Source organism: Poecilia formosa, unplaced genomic scaffold (genome assembly GCF_000485575.1).
Source record: "Poecilia formosa unplaced genomic scaffold, Poecilia_formosa-5.1.2 Scaffold112, whole genome shotgun sequence".
NCBI lineage: Eukaryota > Metazoa > Chordata > Actinopteri > Cyprinodontiformes > Poeciliidae > Poecilia > Poecilia formosa.
This window is the reverse complement of record NW_006800051.1, coordinates 1,736,434-1,757,947: the sequence shown is the minus strand read 5'-3', so window position 1 is coordinate 1,757,947 and position 21,514 is coordinate 1,736,434. Positions and strand designations below refer to the sequence as shown.

Genomic DNA, 21,514 nt, shown 5'->3' with positions numbered 1-21,514 from the left:
TTTAGGACAAAACTTTCAATACAAATCTTCTTCAAGTGGGACATTTTAAAGTATTTTTCTTTCATGATCAAACAATAAAATAATTTCTGCATTATTCATTTAAACAAAAAACATAAATGTTTAGCTTGATAACTGAATATTTTGTTTACTAACTTCAAAATTAGCCTTATCTGGCCTTACATTTATTTTGTCCTGGAACAAAATAAATATTAAAGCAAAGTTAAATTCCAGTCACTTTATTGACAAATAAAATGTGATTTAACTTTTTAACAACCAAAAAATATCCCAGGAACCTTGTTTTTATAGATTCAAATTAATTTTGTCAGTGTCGTGAGGAGCCCATTTATATAAAATCACATTTTAATGGTTCGCTAACAAAGAGAGATGAACAAAATTTCAAAAATAAATTTTTAGAAAATATTTTTATTTATATCAGGAAAATACATTTTCTGCAGTTATGTAGCCCAGTTTAGCTAAAATAATGTTACTGATAATGACACCAGTCAGATTTAACTGAAGCTGAAAGACCAGAAACAGAATTGAATATAAAAGGAAAAAAACATACAAAAACATTTCCTCTTAGTTTTTCTTAAAGGAAAAACTAAACTTTTAACCATAAGTCAAGTCATATCTTTAAGCATGCATGGGTGCACAATGGAAATTAATATAAAAGTCAGAATTATTACAACCTGAAAAATGTTAAAAGTATAAAAAGAAAACTAAAAGCTAATACTTTCTACACACTACTCAGATAAAATGTAAACTTCTTCATTGGTCGATGTGTTCACATGATCGGACAGCTCTCCATCCTGGATCCAGTCTGGAAGAAAACACAGTTTGAAAAGGTCAGAGAGAACAACTCAAAGCTCAAAAAAGGCTCAAACAAAGCCCAGACACCTCTGAACATTACAGCGATGGGCGGACGTCTACCTTACGAGGTGTGCTGCTGCTGAACACATACGACTGTGGCACCAATCCTTCGGAAATTCCTCCGCTGCGGAACGAGCGGGACACAGACGACACGGAGCAGTTGCTGGATTTGTCAGACGGAAGTCCACAGGAGCCGCAGAGGACGGTCCGGCTGCGCAGGTTGTACTCGCCGTCTGCGCAGGTGCTGTGAGCCACCTGCTGGAGAAGACAGGAAATTCAACCAGGTCAAGTAAGAGTAAGAAATTGTCTGACTCTAAGGCTGTTTTCACACCTAATAGTTCAGTAGACTTGGTTCAAAACACCATCATCTGCTCCTCCTCCAGCTGCTGTGGCTCTGAGTCAAACCAACCTGTTCCCCTCCTGGCCTGTGGGGGCGCTGCACCAAGAACCACTGAAGGAAACGACACAAAAACCTCTGAAGACACTGAGAGCAACTTCCTTCTTCACCAGATGGAAACAAGATGGAGGCGTCAGATTTTAGTGGTTGGAGAACAACAATTCGATGAGCATTCACACCTCACCAACCGGACCAGGCTTTGACTAGACAGATGGACTGGAGTTGGATTAAAGCGGTCTGCACATGGCTCTTGTGACTGCATAATCAAACTCTGGGTTTGATTTGAATGCATATGTGAAAGCCAAGAGGACCAGAAACTGCTCCAAACGCAGGAAGTGGACTACAGCGCAGGGCATTCTGGGTAAATACAACCAAAGCTAACATGCTAGCCTAGCGGTAGAAAGAGAATTGTCTTTGGTCTTTAGCCAAAGACTAAAGATAAATCCTCCAAATGCTAAAATCTCCATCTTGTTTCCATCTGGTGAAGAAGGAAGTTGCTCTCAGTGTCTTCAGAGGTTTCTGTGTCGTTTCCTTCAGTGGTTCTTGGTGCAGCGCCCCCACAGGCCAGGAGGGGAACAGGTTGGTTTGGCTCAGAGCCACAGCAGCTGGAGGTGGAACAGGTGATGAAGATTTGGTCCCAATAAAACCGGGTTTACTGGACTATCAGGTAGGAAACATCGTAAAAGTTCGAGCTGTTCCTCTCACCATGTCTTCATCTTCATCTTCAAACTGAGTGCGGGTTACCTTCCTCATGGCCATCTCCTGGTAGGAAAACACATTTTTCATGAACTTACATGAACTTTGCAGCTTTAAAACCTGGCAGCTTCTGGTTTTCACTACCTCTCCACTGGCGCTGATCAGGGTGGTCTGGAACTGGTCTCCGGTTCCCCAGGAGCTCTGGGTCTTCCACAGCAGGTCTGAAGGAGGGTTGTGGACTCCTCCAGAGCTAGAGGCCCAGATCTGACCCCGGCCAACATGGCAGACAGTTAGAACAGCTGAGAGCTGATTGGCTGGTCGGGGTGGAGCGTAAAGACGATGCCTACCGTGACTCTCTGACCGGCCTTCAGGGTGAACTTAGCCGGGAACTTGAAGATGATCGGAGAGTTGGATCCGATCTGCCGCTTCAGCTGCCAGTTCCCCAGATTCTGGTCCTGCAGGACGGACAAACAAACGGGACAGAAAACATGAAGGAGGAGTCAGAGAGGAGCAGATGTTTGGAAGCTACTTCCACCAATAGGGGGCAGCATAATCAAACACAGAGTTTCCAAACCCTGAGACTCAAAGGAACAGCTTTGTGCATAAAAATGCACAAAGCTGTTTTTATTGTTTGAGTCAATAAAAACAAGCTTCCATCATTTTTCAAGATGGCTGCCATTTTTAAGCCTTTTAAATCAATTATTCCCATTAATTGTTCCCCATTTTCATGACTTGGATGAACTTTGAGTCACATTATTTGTTTTTACTTTGGTCAACAGAATCAGAAACAGGACTGTTAGCGAGTCTCACACCAGTCGTCAGCTGGAAGGAGGTGAAGATGCGGACGTCTGCATGGTTAGCATTAGCTTCTGCTCATTTTTATATGTGTTTAGCATTTTAGCGTCAGCGGAGTTGATGTACTTGTTTAGTGGATTAGTGTTCAGTGAACCTAAGTTTTTGTTTAGCTGCGTTCGCCACCGGCAATAAGTACTGCCGATTTTAGTGCAAACATATATTCTCCATCTTGAAAAATGGCTGCCATCTTGAATTTTTCAGTAAGAGTTGTTTTTCTTTGTTTAAAAAGCAAACCCCTGGGAACAGTTTGGCTGTTGTGTCCTCACTCTGTTGCTTTTGTTCTGAAACCTGCTAACATTTCAGCTCAGATCCTTTCAGTCTGGATTTTGGCAATAATGTTCAGAACCAGTTAACCAAAAACTAAAAAAGTATGCAGCTGATTGAGACTGTTGACGATAAAGAAGAGGGAGGCCAGGACGGATCCCTGAGGAACACCATAAGCTGTTTTCCACTCTCTCACCTCATCCGCCTTGTTGCTGAGTCGGACGAACTTCCCATCCAGGTCCACCTCGTCCACAGTGACCCGCCCGCTGGCCGAGGCCTGCTGGGTGATGCGGGTGCGCGCTACGGCTCCGCCGGCGAAGCTGGACGCCTCGCTGTCGGTGTCGTTGTGGCGGCGCCTCTTTGCCGGGGAGCTGCGAGCGCTGCCGTGGATGGAGCGGGAGTGGGCCACGGAGGTGGAGGAGCGGCTTCCTGTCACTCTGGTGGGAGGAGGGCTGGGGGACAGACGCAGCCTGCAGGACAAACGTTCATCAGAGGAACAGAAAAAATCTAATCCAAGGTCCTGGAAACTCGATCAATTCAAAATCAAATCAAATCAAATCAAAAACAGATTTTATTCCGTTTAATTTTTCATATTTTAATAATTCTTTGGTGTTTTTTATTTAAGGAAATGCCAGGCAGCCAACCCAACCTGACACCGGTAATGTAAGTTGAAGATTTCTTTTAAGTCATATTTGATATAGAAGTATAGAATTTCTATAACAACCGAAGGTAATATAGTTACTGGATTGTGCTGTAAGATGGAAACATGCCTGGAAAATACATAATAGGCGGCTGAAGCTACCTCTCCTCCTCTCCCTCCAGCAGCTTCCTGTAGGCGCAGATCTCCATGTCCAGAGCCAGCTTCACGTCCAGCAGCTCCTGGTACTCGTCCAGCTGCTGCTGCATGCGCTGCCTCATCTCCGCCATCTCCCGGTCCTTCTCCCCCAGCAGCCGGCGGGTCGTGTCCCGCTCCCGCGACAGGGCGTCCTCCAGCTCCCTCAGCTTCGCCTCGCGGGCCGCCAGCTGCACCACAGATTCAGACTGATGAAGCCACCAGGGGGCCCCCAAGAGCACTTTGTAGTGATTGCACTACCTACACTTTTTGTTCTAAATTTTAAAACAAAAGACATCAAACTTGTTAACTTCCTCTCTGTAAATTCAGCCTTTGTCTGCAGATGTGACTTTCACATAGCTGAATTAACACGTCATTCTTATTTACCACTCTGAACTTCAAAATGCTAATTAATTAGAGCATCTTTGCTGGTTTGCTACGCCTGTAAGGATAAAATCAACAACCAGAAGTAACAGAAGTATGACGTACACTGCAAAAAACACTAAGTCTTACCAGATGTTTAGTTTCTGGTGCAAATATCTTAGTACACTTGAAATAAGACAAAACTGATTTATAAGTAACTATTTGGCCAGATTTAGGTGCTTGTTTTAAGTCAGTAACAGAGATGAAAAAGTAATAGTTCCACTGGCATGTCATGTCTCTGTTATTATTTACCCATGTTGCAGGAAACATAATCTAATTTCGTCTTATTGCAAGTGTACTAAGATATAAGAAACTAGTCAAACATCCTTGGTATTATGTTGTTTGTGCAGGGTTGGTAAGGAGGGGAACCCCGAGTTAAACTGTGCCCAGGCCCCCAGATGGCTTGCTGCGGCCCTGTTGGAGCGGACCTGTTTCTGCAGCTGGCTGAGCTGGGCGGACGTGGACTCCAGGCGGATCCGGGTCTGCTGCAGCTCCTCGTGGGCGGCGCCGACCAGGTGGCTGCTCCTGTCCGCGGACTGACGGGCGCTCTCCAGCTGCCGGGTGGAAACAAGATGGAGGATCCGTCAGAAACGCCACGCCTGGCTTCATTCAGCCAAAACAACCTTCTATGGAGCTACAGCAGGGACATAAAGTTTATTTAAGAAAACAACTGGAAAAAAATATTTTAAACTGAAAAATATTTTTGAAACTAAATAAAATAAGATTTAAAACTGAAAAATTAATCTGGACTACTTTTTAAAGTTTTTTTCAGTTCCATGATTTTTTTTTTTTTTTTTTTTCAGTTTCTAAAAATTCTTAGATTTTTTTTTTTGTTGTTAAAATTATTTTTAGTTTCAAATCATTTTTCAGTTTACATTTTTTTCTGCAAGTTTCTAACTATTTTTCTTTTGGACAAACTTCATGGCATTAATTTATCTCCATAAACTTTGTCTCCTGGTCTGGACTTTGACTAGGCCATTGCAACACCTTGGTTCCGGTGTTCAGCCGTCATCCTGCAGGTTTGGACCAACCTTGGTGTTGTAGGTCTTCTCTACCTCCTCCTTGTACAGTTTAATCTGCAGCTCATGCTGGCTGCGCATCTCTGCCAGCGCTTCGGCCAGTTTGCTCTCAAACTCCTGCTGGTGGCCGTTATCCAGCTCCACCATGCGGGACTCGTGGCGACGCTTCGTCTCCCGCAGCTCCTGGAAAACAAAAACCAAATGCAAAAATATGAAAAATACACAAATAAATACCTACATTTATATACAAATATAAACTTAAATAAAATTTAGTGACTACTATTACCGTGAGCTAGTAATAAGTAAAAACGACATGAATAAAATAAAATGTTAAATATTTAAACAATTATAAAAAGAAAATTATTATTAATAATAATAATAATAATAATAATAATAATATAGATAAATGAAAAATAAATGAGTAAAATGTAAAAAGTTAAATAATAAATTCTGTAAAAAATATATGTATAATTATTACATTTTATTTAATTATTAAAATTTAAAAATTAATGTATTTATAAAGAAATAAACCAAACGTATAATAAGTACATAGCCAAATAATGGATAAAATAATTATTATAAATGAAAAAATAGAGACATTAATGAAAAATGAATGAATAAAATATAAAAATAAAAAATAATGGAATGTAATGAAGTGAAATAAATAAATCATATTTATAATTTATAAATAAATAAATAAATAAATAAATAAATAAATAAATAAATAAATCACCAGGACATCAGGTCACACACTGATGTTACCTCAGAGTAAAGGTTCTTCTGAAAGTCCAGCTCCTCCTTCAGCGTCTGGATCCGGTTCTCTCCATCCACCCGGCGCAGCATCTCGTCCTGCAGCTGCTTCTTCGCATCGCCCAAACTGGCCTCCAGCTGGGACAGAAAACCCGATCAGAACCTAACGATCCAACAACATCCGCTCTGACACTGCCGGAGGGCCACCGTCCCGAGGCCCCAGCTGCACTGGGTCCTACCTTCGCCACCTGGGCCTTCAGGTCCCGGTTCTCCGCATCCAGACTGCGTTTCTCTCCCAGAGCCGTCGTCAGAGAGGCGTCCTTGGAGTTCAGCAGAGCCTCCAGGTCTCTGAGCCTCTGCAGGGCAGCCGCCAGCTCCGACTCCTTCTTGGTGTTCCTGCAACGACGAAAACAGCCGTCTGACTCTGAGCCGCTGGCGAGGCTCTGCGGAGAGCATCCGGTCCGGTCCGGTCCGGTCCGGACCCACCACCTTCTGGAAGAAGCTGCTGAAGCTGGGATTGTAAACGGGGGCCATAATGTTTGATCAAAAGAACAATTTGAAACTGAGAAAATTTTCTTTAACTGAAATAAAAGTATTAAAACTGAAAATAAAGAATGGAAATGGCACAAAAAAATGCAAATTTTCCAAAAGAGAAATCTTCAAAAACCAAAAACTTGATTGCGCAATACTAATTTGATAATATCTATTTACTACCTACTTGTTACTATGTTTGTTGCGCTTAATTGTAACTAATGTTGTTGCAATGGAAGAAAACTATGAACTGTTATGATAAATGTAAAAGTTTTTTTATCTATTTCCACATCAAGACGCCTGATGCCTTACTACATGATAAAAATACAAGCAGATCTATTTTTAACCCAGCATAGGCAGAGTGGGAGAGAGCCAGGCCCCGCCCGGCCACCCCTCGGCTCCGCCCCTGTAAAACCAGAACCAGAGGAGAGCCTTCGCTGCCGATGACTCACCGTCCACGGCGCTGGTCCCATGAATCCGGTAACCACAAGCCACAGCCGCTGGTGTTTAGTTGTCATGGCAACAACTTGGCCCCACCCAACACACACACAGACACACACACACATACACTCAGGTTTTCCCAATATTTATGGAAAAACGAGCAGGAAAATGTGCAGCCGGAGACTCTGCCACGTATATAATGATGAAGATGGAGGAGGAGGAGGAGGAGGAGGAGGAGGAGGAAAGAGTTAGTCACTGGGTCTGGATGAGGCGGGACGGAGCAGATGAGCTGCACACTTTATTTCACTCTAATTCTAGTGTAAATCTAAATTTATGGATTAAATGTTAGCATGTCTGTGCAGAAAAGAGTCAAATAAACCAAAAAGAAATGGAAACTAAACTTACTAAACTTACTACACAACATATTTCAACCAGTAAGCATATCCGTAAAACAAGATTAAAGTTTAAATCCACTAAATTATGCAATGTTTGCTTTTAGTCTAGCACCATCTGCGTCATTCAGCAGCCATTAACCAAACCTCCAGGCTCTCCGATGTCTCATGATCTTCAGATACAGAAATAATCTTCTGTGCATAGAAAACATTTTGTTCACAGAAACTCCCATGAAATGTTTTGTATCTGTGAATTTATTTCTGGGTTAGAAGGATTTATTAATAAAAATGATAATCAGATGTTTCTGCAGCCGTTTCTGGGGAAACTGGGTTGTTTCTGAACGTCAGGCTTTGTCATTTTTGGTGTTTTGATTGAAATTTTTCAGTTTTAACTGTAAAAATGTTGATGTAACAAACAAGCAGGGGCGTGTTTAACAGATTTAGGGCCCCAGGAGCAGCAGGGCACCTTTAAATAAAATGAGGTCCAACTTTTACCAAGTTTTTCAAGTTGGAAAAATCAACTGTATCCCCCATGAGACTGGAACTGATCTTAAAATGTGTAGTTCATGAAAACATTGTGACATCTTTCTTTGTTACGGAGTGTGACTATGAACCCACCTGGCCTTCAGCTCCTTGTGGTCCTCCCTGACTTTGCCCAGCTCCAGCTGGAGCCTCGCCCGCTCCTTGGCCACCGAGTCCAGAGTCTGCCGGGCGTCGGCCAGCTCGGTCTCGTAGGCGGTCTTCAGGCCCGTCAGCTCCCGGGTCACCTCCGTCTCAGACTCGGTGATGCGCAGACGCAGGCCGGCGTTCTCCGCCTCCAGGAAGCGCACCTTGTCAATGTAGACGGCCAGACGGTCGTTGAGGTTGGAGAGGTCCTCCTTCTCCTGCAGCCGCGTGATGCGGTTGGGGGACAGCGGGGTGCTTCCGCCTCTGGGAGTGTTTTTGGGTGTCGCCATTTCACCTCAGAGCCTGTTGATGACAAAACGTCAGCTTAACCCCTTAAGGCCTCAATTCATATCCAGTAGTGTAAAATATTGTCATTAAGTTGGATGCTAAATTACCTGAAAATGACACCTTCCATTAGTATAGATTTAGCTATGATGCTAATTAGCGACACTAGGCTCTTAAGGAGTAAAACAGACTGTTCAGTCTAACTATGTACATTATTTTATTGATGCTATTCTCAAACAAGACTATAAATTGAATCTAAATATATGCTTCTGAAAAATCATTGCTTTTTCATCATTACAGTGTTTCAAATACATCTAAATCTCATTACTGCAGAGTTCCAGGAACTCCTCGTCGCTTTCTGCAGCAGAAATCACTTTTACAAATTCAATTTCAACATATATTTTTGAACAGTCATTGGTTTCTGTCTTAGTGTTTTCAGTTCAGTTAAACACTGAAAAATCCCTTCACTGTACTTTTATAGAAGCTTTTTTTTCCTCTTTCAAGATAAAAATTACACATGCTTGTAAAAAAATTTATTTGTCAATATTTATATATTTTCTCCCGACCCCACTTGGGACAAAGGTGTACAGAAAATGGATGGATGGATATATAATTGTTCTTGTTGATTCAAAGTTAAATAATCAAAATACCTGCATATAATTTACATACTGCTTGTTAATATTACTACTTGTCATTACTCATTTACATTCTCTAGCTGCCGAGTGTCGCTAAAAAGCTTCAAACCCAAATTTAGAAACAACTTTTAGAATTTTGGTCACATGTTCTATATCTTGTTATATAAAATGTAAAAGATACCAGTCAACCTAAATATATTTGTATTGCAGAACCTAGCTCAGGGTTTAGATTATTACCGAGTTTATCAGCTCAATGCGTACTTCCGCTTCCATGAACAACGTGTAGTTCACACTCTGACCACTAGATGATATCAAAGTGCCTCTAGAAGCATTCTTAGTATGAGAGGAATATAAATCAACCAGCATTTGTTGGATTCATCCCCTTCATGAAGCTAATTAGCTTCACTAAGTTAACTATTAATAATCTTGTTTAAATAAAAGTTTTGTCCTGCTCTTCTTTGCTTGGAGTAAATCCAGGGAAAATCTCACATCTTTGCTTTAAGGAGTAAATCCTGCAGAAGTTTCTAAGTCCATCTCTGCTCTGGTCAGTGCATGAAACACAAAAGACCTCGTTAATCCAGAGTCATGGGAGGGGTCAGCGACTCCACCCTAAAATGAAAAAAATGCAGCATCTCTGCACCAAAAGTCGGTTTTACCTTTTCTAAATCCTGCTAGATGAAGCGGAAACTACTCGTCGATCTTCCCCGACTTGTTTGCTGGTTCTTCTGAGTGTCTTCGGACCGGAGCACTGTTCTCCTGGCTGCTGGGTGTGTTACTGAGCGTCTGCAGATGGATGCGAGTGCCCGTGTAGGAAAGAATGAGATGGGTGGAGAGGAGGGAGGCTGGCCCCAACTTTGGCACTTGGTAGGTGGTTGTTCTGCTGTGGGAGCCTGAATGGATGAGTCACCAGGGCTCAACCAAACACAGGATGGAGTTTATAATTACACTAACTGAGTCAGCGCAAACTGGAAACAATCCTCCTCTTGGAGCTCTTGGACTTGATTCTTCCAGTTTTTTCTCTTTGAAGTCGACTGTAAAGTTTATTTAACAGAGACTTAAGTGAAACATGGGGCTACCCCTCCTTCAGCAGCAGTCACTCTCAGCAGTGGAGGAATTTAGCTTCACTCTTCAGTACTGCTTCAAACTACAGCATTTCAATCAGGCTGAGGTATAGACTTTGACTAGGACATTGCAGAACCTTCATTTTCCCCTCTTTCTGTCATTCTGCTGCAGGTCCGCTGATGTTTGGGATCACCTGACACTAATGCCAGGACCCGCCATGTTGAAGCTCTTAAAGCTGCAGTAACTTTTATGAAACATGTTGTTTTACATGTTTGTTGAAACTGTCATGTCACAACATGGCATCAAAATCAAGCTCCTGCCTTCTCACAGGCTAACTGGAAGTAACCAATCAGAGCCAGGGGGCGGGTCTTAACCCCCTGGCTCTCTACTAGCTTTTAGCACTGCCTATGAATGCTAGGCTAGTTAGCATAGCCTCAGATGACGGTGCCGGTTCTGAGCCGCGGACCACAGTCTGGATCGGCCGTGTCTGCGCTGAACCCTCCAGGGTGGCACTGTGGTCTCCCTTTTGTCTGGTTTTTAGGTGGTTCTGAGTGATCATGCCTGTTTTGGGTCCAGGTCTGAGGTCGGGTTGGGTGGTCTCCCTTCTGCTCTCACCGGGGTAAGTCCTTTCCTTGTCCAGCAGGTTTGGGGCTCTGTGCCGTGGCTCACTCCAAGTCCGTTTCCCCCCCCCCCGACCCGCATGATGGGCACAGAAACGCCAAAGCCGCTTCCTCCTGAACAAGCCGTTGTTTTATCCCCGTCCTTCTGCTGCAGGCCTCTTTCAGTTGTCATCCAGTTATAATTTCATTTTATTTTATTTTATTTTATTTAGGTCAGGACTCAACCAGGTTCAGTCCTTTCTGTAATTTTGCTGCATGAGTCGTTTTGCTATTTTGTTTATTCGTTTGCTTTGCATGTTTTTGGGGGGCTCCAATGCTTTTGCATTAATAATTTTTTATGTTTCGTTATTTGGGTTTGAGGATACCATTTACCTTTGATGAGCTAATGTGCAATATATCTATATTATGTATTTAGTCCAGTTTGTAAATTGTCTTTTATGCTTAGGTTGTATTGTTGTAGGACTATTTTTAACCTTTGTGGAAATAAATAATATTTTTAAAAAGTAATAATCCACCTCTCTGTGTCGTCCTGACCTGAAACTGAAACTGAATAGTCCTGGCTCTACAATCCCAGGTGGCGCTATATTTCACTATTTAAGTTTCAGACACCACTTATGTCACATAACGGTAAGTTGTTTGTCCACCATTAGCACATTTAGCAGCAAGTACATGAGAGTGATTGACAGCGCTAAAACTCTCGTCTTAGCAAAGTGACATGAGAACAAACTGACATGATTTCAACAAATATGTAGAAATCATAATTTTTCAATAAAGAACAGGAGGAGTTCAGTGGAGTTTGTTCCTCTACATGACGCTGGAAGGAAAGTCTCTGCGTTCCTGGTCAAAGGAAACATGAAAACCTCCCCAGACTTCAGTTCATCTTAGAATCTGTGAAGAATATATAATAGAATAAAGAATATCACTGCTGAAGTTTCCTTTCATTCTTATATGACACAGATATATCTCTCCTCATGGAAATCTAAACTTCACTGTGCTCCAGTAGTATTGCTTTAATATTAGTATTGATGTATTTGGATGATCTGGTTTCTCTTCCACTGTTCTGTGAAACAAATGTTCTTGTTGAAATCAGTTATGAATAAAGTGAATTGAAATTCCTTTTGTTTTGTTTTTATTGTGATCCAAAGAAGAAACTGAAACTAACATCAACTTAGAACAAATACTGTTTTCTTCCCAATTATTTAGATGTTGATCAGAAAAATGAATATTTGCTCTCTGGCCTTCTTCATTATTGCGATAAATTGTGAGTCGTGTCATCTAATGTCAGAAACATGTGCCTCATGTGATGCTGGAGAAGATCAGATACACACACAGGGACAACAGGAGCAACAATCTGAGTTAAAGTTTATCAAATTTAACCTTAAGATCAAGTTCCCACACTGGTGAAACATATTTACCGACTCGTTTTCTGTCAGTTTTTCGAACAAGATTGTTGTAATATTCATTGTTTTTTATCACATAGTTGCTTATATTTAATAAATTACTAACAACAGACCGAGTTTTAACAGAACCCCGGGAACAGAGCCGACCCAAACTGCCACTAACAATATGGCGGCGGCGGGGGCCTGTTTACTAATCTTCTCTCTCCCCCTTGTGTTTGCACTTCACCGCCATCTGGTGGTGCTTTTCATGAACTGCAGCTTGTTCGACGATAATGTGTCCCAGCTTTGCCTCCTAAAACCTGGGTATTTACCTCCAACAGAGCTGAAAACACGCCTGAGGCGCAGGAAATCACACATATCGGTTTATTGTTCGGTTGGGACTTAAAATGGACCCCGGCTGTCATAAAACTGGGCCGTGAGGAGCTTTTTCCTGGCAGACATGGCTGGTTTTTGTCATGTGGTTTGTGAGAAAACCCGTATTGGATCTCTGTGGTCACCTGAGTGAAGAAGCTGAAAAAAACCCACTGATGAGCGGAGTGTCAGCGAATTAGTGGAGTAAAACACGCCGAGTAGGTTTGTAGAAAAATATTCACGATTGTATATGAACAGAAAGTTCACAATCCGAGAGAAAATCCGTTTTATTCCACAAAAACCCGCAGAAACAGCAACAGGAACAGTTTCTGAGCCTTAAAATGGGTTGAATCAGAGTCACGTGGTTACAACAACACAATCTTATGTTTTAGACATAAAAATGAACATTTAGGGATTAAAAAAATACTGGTTTTATGCCGTCCTGAGGAGCGCAAAGGAGTCCACTCCGCGTCTTATTGGGCGCATTAAGAGTCGCAGTTTTGGCGCAGAAACAGCCGCAGAGCTCTTAGAGGACAGCGAGGACAAAAAGATCCGGTTCCGCGAGTTTTCAGCCAGGATCCGGCTTTTGTTGGTGCTTCCAGCCGCCATAAACCCGATCGGAGTGGACCGAACCCCGGACCGCAGCTCCTTCTCGGTCTGCCCGCTCCCAGCGCCTCCTCAGCGGCCTCCAGCTGCTCACCTGCCCGCTCCGCGGCTCACGTGTCCCGGACTGTCTTCCTCACATGACCCGGGTGTTTGTCCCCGTGATCAGCGCCTCCATCTCCGTCCATCCGAGCTGCTGAAGTTTCTTCCATCCTGGGAAGGCTTGATGGAGATGCTGGAGCAGAGCCTGGAGGGCTCGGTGAGGTGAGAGGCGGCTGCTCCGGTTCTTCCTGCCCGCCCTCAGGCGCTCTTCCTCGGCCTTAGCCAGGCTTCTCTCCCAGAGCCGCTCAGCTTTTAAAAACCGATTAAATTCGCTTTTAAGTGATGCTGGATCGGTGTGTGTATGTGTTTGGGGGGCTTTTGCTAAAACTGCAACCACTAACAATAAGTATTTTTATTTTATTTAGGGGAGAATAAACATAATACTGAGCTACGTCTATTTTCAGCTCCTTATGCACAAACTTGATTTCATTGCAACCCAGCTCCAGATTTGTCCACCTGGTGGCGCTATGCTAATATATTTTGGAGTTGTTTTTTTTTGTTTTTGTTCATTTCAAGTTGAAACTGATTCGTGTCTTTTCCTCTTCATGCTTCAGTCACGCCAAACAGGAAACAGAAGAAGTGGTGCAGCTGCAGGAAGGTGAGCAGCTCCACATGAAACAGCTCATCTGCTGCTTTTTACACCGAAAACAAGAAAATCTCAAATATAGTTTCTGGTTTTATTTGGTAAAAACATGAACACAGGCTGAGTTTAGGTTATTATCTGCATTCAGAGATCATGTCATGCAGTTTTCCAGGCCTGGTGTTCCTATTCCTTCTCCTAACACCTCACAGGAGTGAAAAAAGTAATTTATAAGACACAAATCTAATTATTTGATATGAAATCTGAGATAACCTCAAACCATTAAATTAATGAAATTTAAAGGATTTCTCTTTTGGAGGGAAATATTTATCATATTTGGGCAAATTACTAATCTTAGTTCCAGTTTAAAATGTCCATCTGGGGAATAATTGGTCCCCAGATAATATAATCCACAGGTTACATAATTAAAAAGACTGGCATTGATTTTAAAATATTCTTATAGCAGGAAGAGTTTTGAGTGTTTTGTCAATAAATTAAATTAATAACCTCTATAAACCTGATTATTAGTGTTTAAATGAAAACATGAGTAAATATTAATTCATTAAAATCTGATCAAGTGCAGCTCAATGATTAAAAATCAGTTTATTATGGAATGGCTGTCCTTCAGATGCCTGTTTGAAAATAGTATCTGTATTTGCCTGGACTGCTGACCAAAACCACTGCAAAGAAAATGTTTTTAATTGCTTTTACAGTAAATATCTGGATGAAATGTTCAGACTGTGCCGCTCTACTCGGATTTATATTTTCCAATCATTTCTGTTTACTGATGAACTTTGGATGCTGCATCCTTGGTGAACACAGTGGCTTCGACTACAACAAACTCAATAAGTGTTTACATACACGCTATTTGCAGTTTTACTCGTTTTAAGACGCATTTCTGCACAATTTTATTTTTATTTATCATATTTTGTACATAGTCTGTCTTTTAATACAGAAATAAACATGCATGATAGAAATACATGAAAAATGAAATAAAATTTTTAAATAAGAACATAAATGCCTTATTGCATAAAAGTCTATAACGGCATTGCTTTAGTGAATGTTTGATCGTCTGTAGCAAAGAATGCAGCTGGAAAATCCTAGCTCAGCTGATGTGTTGATTATTTATTGGATTTTTATCGTAAAAGGTGCTGAATTGATTTGCAGAATCTGAACCAGGTGAAGCTAAAACTGACTGAGTTCTGGCAGAACTGATCTACAGACAAAGAAATGCAAAATGTTTTGCTCTGCTGTTTTTTTGTTCTGTATACTCCAGTTAACAATTAATTGATCATTGAATTAGCTGATGATTACTTCAGTAATCAATAAATCTCCTTAATCATTTCAGTCTTAGATCAGAGTTCGTTTCTAATGACAGAACAGGATTTTTATGTTGTGCAGCAAACTATTTTTCTTAATCTTGTCTTTTATGCATATGTTGTTAACACTTCTTGATTCTGCTGTGAATCCTACTTGATGCTGAATTTCCCCAGTGTGTGACGATAAAGGATATTTCTGCTCTATTCCAACATGGCGGCTCACTGCACAATATGTCGTCATCCTCGTGTCGGTGTGAGGGATATTCACATCTTAAGACTGTTTGGAGAACATCGTCGTTTGTGTTTTCCGAGTGTCATGAACTCGTTCTGAACTCGTTGTTTCTGCAGGAGAAGCTGTCGGGACGGATGGACAGTCAGCGGTCACCATCACCAGCGTCCCCCAGGCCGCCTTCACGGACCACGGCGTTCAGTACCAGTTCCGCACCGAGAACAACGGCGGACAGGTCAGTTTCGGTTTTCTGTGTTTGCAGCAGACTGGAGAGCAGGCGGTTCTCGTTTGCAGAACCACAGATTAACTCTACGCCCCGTCTGCAGGTGACCTATCGGGTGGTTCAGGTAACCGAGGATCAGCTGGAAGCGACGGCGGACGCGACCGGCGCTGTCAGCGTCGTCTCCGCCGCTGCGTTCGCCGGAGCTCCTCAAGCCGTGGCTCAGGTGGGTCCAGAAACAACCCAGACGGCCATTACAGTGTTCTGGATCAGCACTTCTTCTTGAAGGACCTTGATTCCTTCAGGAACTCATTTTCATCACAGCTAGTTAAGAAGCTAGCTGCGCTAACCCTAAAGCGCTAACCATAAGCACCCCCCCATCAGGAGGAGAAATGTCTGTTTTCAGATTCCTTACAGGAATATTGTTAGAACATGATGTGTTTTAGTTTCTTGTTTTAAATGCAGTTAGTGAGGGAGAATAAAACACAACATGAGGAAAGGAAATGGAAATGCTGTGTGAACAGCCTTTAGCCCCTTCAGAATAAGAGCATGAGCTTAACTGGCTAACTACTTGAAGAATTCTTCAGTCGACAGCCAAAACTTCAACACAGATGTTATTCAACTGAAAGTTTACAAGTTAACTTAGGGAGAGACAGGTGCACTAAATATTTGCTTAAGTTAGCAAAATGCTAAGCTAATAGATAGCTCTGCTATTAGCAGCCCCCCGCTGCACATCTATTTAAACCCAGAAGATCCCAGTCAGGCCAGCAGATGATCAGGTTTTAGCTCCAACCAGCTGATTCCCAGAAAGCTAACGACCTCCAGAGGGGGGAGGCCGACCTGCTGGACGCTACAGGAGGATAATATCTGGACAACATTCCTGGCTGTCCTGACCTCCTCCTGCCTTTGACTTCCAGGCGGTTATCCAGAACTCCTTCAGTAACGGAGGCAGTCCAGGTGGGGACGCCGTTGGAGGAGAAACGCGTTTCGCTTATTTTCCCGCGGCCGCCGTCAGCGACGGAACGGCGGTGTCGGTCCAGGGCGCCGACCCGGCCATCACCCAGGCGGGAGGCCAGTTTTACGTCATGATGAGTCCGTCGGAGGTTCTGCAGACGGCGAGTCCTCGGACCATCGCACCCAGAACGCACACCTACACTACGTGAGTAACCTTCCCTCCTCCATCGCTCCCAGAAACATTGCAAAAGGTCAGGAGGTCAAAAGGTCAGGCCAGCGTCTCAACCCTTAACCTCTAAAGTGGCATTCCCAGGTCCATCCGGGTGAAAATATCAGGCGTCGTATTGTTTTCCTTCGATCCTGATGGTGAAACAACTCTGGTTCCAGAGTTAGTCAGGATTGGTTGCAGTTCAGGCCTCCCACCACCAGGTGTCGCCCTCGTGCGGCTTCGGGAGCTGCAGGTTTCCTCTCTGACCCTGGTTTGAAACGGCTTCCTGTGTCTGCAGGAAGGTCGAAGGTCCGCGGGCCCCCAGAGACGAGAGGCGACGAGCTCAGCACAACGAAGGTTCGTCATTTTTACTCCACTGAACAATTCCTGAACTTTTCTCCCAGTTTGGATGTAAATTAAAGCAAAAAGAAATTCACCCTCCATCTTTTTTTACATTTCCTTTTGTTCCAACAAGAGAATTTAAATATTTACTAGGATTTTAAGAGACAGACGAACACAAAGCAGAGCTTAGCAGTGAAGTGGGAGGAAACTGAACCATGGTTTATACGGGTCGGTCCTTGATATTCTTGAAAATCCTTGGAGGTTTGGAAAGAGCTTGATATTTGTAGTGAAGTAAAATCAAAGGTTTGATTAAAAGCCTGTATTTGGAAAACGTTATTACAGCTGAAGGATTATAAAAGTAATTTTCCCCTATCTGAAGTTAAATCAGACCAAATGTTTCAGGTCCGTTACTGTTGACCCTAATTACCAAAATCATTTCTATCTGCTAAATGCCAGAAAGCGTTTTCTTCAGATGTCTTTGTAACTTCCTTGGTCCAGTATTGTGTGAAATTTAAAATTTAGTGTATGAAAAATAGTTTTGTTGTTGTCTTGTTTACCTTGCTGTAGAATGTGGAATACTGTCTACAGTAATAAATATGATGATGTAGGGAATTAAAACTTTTTAGTTAATTTGTTTTGTTCTTATTGCCAAAGTGGAGCTGAAAACATGTGAAAACTCACCATGAAAGTCCGGAGTCCAGTTTTCAGGTGAAAGTGGTTTTTCTGCGTTTCATTTGTAAATCCAGATTCTGGAGGAAGAGCAGAAAGAAACGGAGTGAAGTTTCCACGGCTGACATTAGTTTTCTCTTGACCCAAAGACCCGTTTCTGCTCTCCGTCCACCGATGGAAACCAGTTCAGAGCCTCAAACTGAAGGAAACCGTCTTTTGTTTTATTTGTATTTATAAGTTTTAGAATCAAGAAATAAAATAAAACTTTTGTGAGAATAGAGGACAAATACATTTTCTTCAATGCAATATTATCTGTGGAAAATTTATTACAGAAAAGCAAATTCTCCAAACTAACAAGAAAATTAGATGTAAATATGTATCGTTATGTTTTTGTCATTCTGTTGTGAAAACTCAACAAAATTTCTCCCTGAAAAACGGACAAACTTGCATTTGTTATATTTAAAACCAGAGCCCAGTTTCAGCCCAGCCCACAGCATGATGCTGCCACCGTGTTTTACTGCGGGAATGTTGTGTTCAGGAATAAATATTAAAAACCTCTGCACTAAGTTGTGTTGCTCTGTCACATAAAATCCCAACAAAACCAACTGAACATTGTCATTGTGACCGAATTTCACAACTAAATGAGAGATGCACCGATCCACGTTTTACCGATATCTGAGGTCCAGAATCGGCCGATACAGAAACTTAATTACAAATTCATTCGCCAACTCTGCACCAGCACATCACACTTAAATACACCGATATCATCTCTCGTTTGGTCAAACGTGCAAAAAGGTCATTTTATTTCTGTAGCACATTTTCAGCAATCAGGCAGTTCAAAATGCTTTAAACAACTTTAATTTGTTCAGTCAGTGAAAATCAGAGAATAACAGCCAATTTACAATAAATAACAAAGAAACTGAAACTGTAAGTCAAAATTAAAAAACCTTTGAAGTGGTTAAAAAGTGCAAATATAAAGTAAAATAAATAAAGCATAGAATTAGACTGAATAGATCTGCTGTGATGGATCGGGCACATTGATCTAGAGTTGTGTTCAATATTGGGATTGATATAGATATGAATGTCGGATCAGTGCATCTCTAATAGAAATAATCTGTAACTGAAGTTAAAGGTTCCCTCATTTTGCAGTGGAGCGAAGAAGACGAGACAAGATCAACAACTGGATCGTCACGCTGTCGAAGCTGATCCCGGACTGCAGCGTGGACACCAGAACCGGAGCGGTGAGTCTGCCGGCGCCGACCCGGCCGGCGCCGACCCGGCTGGCGTTTCTGACGATGTGAATCTGTGTGTCGCTCAGAGCAAAGGAGGCATCCTGTCGAAGGCCTGCGACTACATCCGGGAGCTGCGGCAGAACAACCAGCGGCTGCAGGACGGCTACAAGGAGGTGGAGCGGGTGGAGATGGACAACGAGCTGCTCAGGCAACAGGTGAGCCTGCAACCGGCTCAACCAGGGGTCAAAAGGTCACGGGGTCCAAATCCAGTCCAGCTTCATTACACAAGGTTACATACGCCGTGTTCCTCGCTGTCTGAAGTCAAATCTGACCAGACTTTTCTTGTTCCAGTTCAGAGTCAGAAAAATAATTTCCATTTGAGAATTTAGTTGCTGGCTGTTTGGCAGCATTAGACCCGTCACAATTACTAAGATTGCTGGCCGATTAATTACCCAGAAGTTATGGTGATAAACGGTAACGTTGTTGTTTTGAGACCATTTTCCAGTAACGGCATAATAATGCAAGAACTCGTTCTCAAAGATCAATAAACTTTAAATTCTAATGGACATTTAACACAGGAACTAGAAGACATGTTAAATAAATAAAACAGACGACAAATAAAATTCATTATGAGCAAAATTATCCTCCAAAGAAAAAGTGCCAGTTTCAAAATTATGCAGATGTAAATTATTGAGCTCTTTTAATCTATCATGTGATTTATTGCTTATTGTAACAGGCCTTTGCATGCATTTACTCTGCCAGGCACCAGAACCTGGTTATCCACATGAAGAGTTTCTACGTTCTTTACAAATCGTTTAAACATGATTGCATGCGGCTGTGAAGTTCCTCCATGGTGCAAAAACTCTTCATGTTCACCAAGTCATGAATTATGTCATAGTGAGATCAGAGGCGGCTTGTCCACGTCGTCTGACACGTTTCCATTCTCATTCCCCGTCAACCCGACAGCAGCCATTTTGTCCTTGATATTCTTGAAAATCCTTGGAGGTTTGGAAAGTGCTTGATATTTGTAGTGAAGTGCAATATAAGGTTTGATTAAAAGCCTGAATTTGGAAAGCTTGACACTCATTGGCCAAGAGTGTCGAAATATTTTCTTTCTGCTGGTCTGGAAGCCATGGTTCATCTTGCCTACCAAGATGGCGCTGGTCACTCCGGTTCAGAGGTTTTGCGTCAGGCCTACAGAAAACTTCAGATCATCTTAACGATGGCTGAGAGTTTTGGTGTTTGGTTTCAGATGGAGGAGCTGAAGAACGAGAACGCTCTGCTCCGAGCGCAGCTGCAGCAGCACGGCGTGGAGGTCAACGGGGACGAGACGCCGCAGTGAGCGCTGGACCCCGCAGCACCAACACGACCCCCTTCATCCTGGTGGAACCGAGCCGGACCCAGAGCGGGGACGGTGCCGCCCCTCGCCCCGACAGCTCTTCACCTGCGCACGGCTCCCAACCTCCTCATCTCGGCTTCTTCCTGCACTCCGGCTACTGGTTGTGACCTGGACGCTGAGACGCCGCTGGACTCTGACCGGACCGCTGGACTCTGACCGGGCCGCTGGGCTCTGACCGGGCCGCTGGGCTCTGACCGGGCCGCTGGGCTCTGACCGGGCCGCTGGGCTCTGACCGGGCCGCTGGGCTCTGACACAGATGAAGGCTTTTATTTTTAGATTTTGTTGTTGACGTAGCTCAGGTAACGGGACGTGGAGAACCTCAGTAGGAAGTTGGGTTTCGTCCCTGTTGGATGAAGTGTACAGAAACTGATCTCTCTCTGAGACGACTTTTAGCGTTCCTGCTCTGTCTGCTGGGCATTAACTGATGCCGTTAGTAGAACCTCGCCTCGCCAGGACCGGCGGGTTTTCGCTCTACAATCTGGGATCAGCTCCTCCAGCCGTACTGACGACTAACGAGCTTCTGTTCACACTGAAAGTCACGGCGGCTTGGATGCAGAACCACTGGCATGACTAATCCTGACACAATAAAACAGACGTATTTATGTCTGACTGAATCTCTCTTCAGGTTTTCAGGAAAATAGCAAAGAAAAATATATCATCATCACCATCTTGCTTGCTGTTGGGCTGAAGATGACCTTTGACCCCTTCCCATGTTGATGGACAGCAACAGTTGCTTCTCTGAGGTCATTGCTGACGTCTTTCCCTCTTGGTGTTGGGTTACATGAAACCTTTGAATTCATTTTATTAGGAAACAAATGATTTACTTCCAGGTTTGGCTCAGTAAGTCCAAGATAAACATGAAAAACAGCATCTTTATATTATTCATGTAATTGCTGTCTGATTGTAGACTGCACTTTCATTTTAATTCAGTTTATTTATATAACACCAATTCACATTAAATGTCATCTCAGTGCACTTTACAACAATCATACTTTCTTTCCAATTAATCCGAGTCATGAGTTTTGAAAAGTTTTCTAATTCTTCTGACTGAACACGCAGCGACAGTAGAGAGGAAAACTCACCTTTAACAGGAAGAAACTTCCAGCAGAACCGGAACCAGGCTCAGTGTTGGCGGTCATCTTTCACGACCGACTTGGGTTGTGACAAG

General features: G+C 42.8%; 2 protein-coding genes across 8 annotated transcripts; one reads left to right on the top strand and one right to left on the bottom strand.

Moving 5' to 3' along the window:
* Window positions 1-403: 403 nt before the first annotated feature.
* On the bottom strand, window positions 404-21,514 carry LOC103143490 (lamin-A-like). Of its 7 annotated transcripts, XM_016675353.1 has the most exons (14): window positions 21,429-21,514; window positions 17,728-17,795; window positions 8,089-8,439; window positions 6,346-6,502; window positions 6,119-6,244; window positions 5,369-5,539; window positions 4,766-4,891; window positions 3,885-4,105; window positions 3,279-3,552; window positions 2,311-2,418; window positions 2,108-2,227; window positions 1,973-2,029; window positions 931-1,128; window positions 404-820 (listed from the first exon to the last, which is right to left on the bottom strand). In XM_016675353.1, exons 3-14 carry the CDS (start codon window positions 8,424-8,426, stop codon window positions 785-787), a joined length of 1,932 nt encoding a protein of 643 aa, XP_016530839.1. In that variant the 5' UTR covers window positions 8,427-8,439; window positions 17,728-17,795; window positions 21,429-21,514; the 3' UTR covers window positions 404-784. The 7 variants fall into 7 exon arrangements, with proteins under 7 accessions (XP_016530839.1, XP_016530840.1, XP_016530838.1 ...); XM_016675354.1 differs by lacking the exon at window positions 21,429-21,514 and having other exon boundaries at window positions 17,728-17,807; XM_016675352.1 differs by lacking the exons at window positions 17,728-17,795; window positions 21,429-21,514 and adding an exon at window positions 12,334-12,618.
* On the top strand, window positions 12,768-20,392 carry usf2 (upstream transcription factor 2, c-fos interacting). The gene is made up of 9 exons (XM_007560057.2): window positions 12,768-13,356; window positions 13,749-13,792; window positions 15,442-15,557; window positions 15,649-15,768; window positions 16,460-16,701; window positions 17,003-17,061; window positions 18,865-18,956; window positions 19,034-19,162; window positions 20,200-20,392. Exons 1-9 carry the CDS (start codon window positions 13,319-13,321, stop codon window positions 20,287-20,289), a joined length of 930 nt encoding a protein of 309 aa, XP_007560119.1. The 5' UTR covers window positions 12,768-13,318; the 3' UTR covers window positions 20,290-20,392.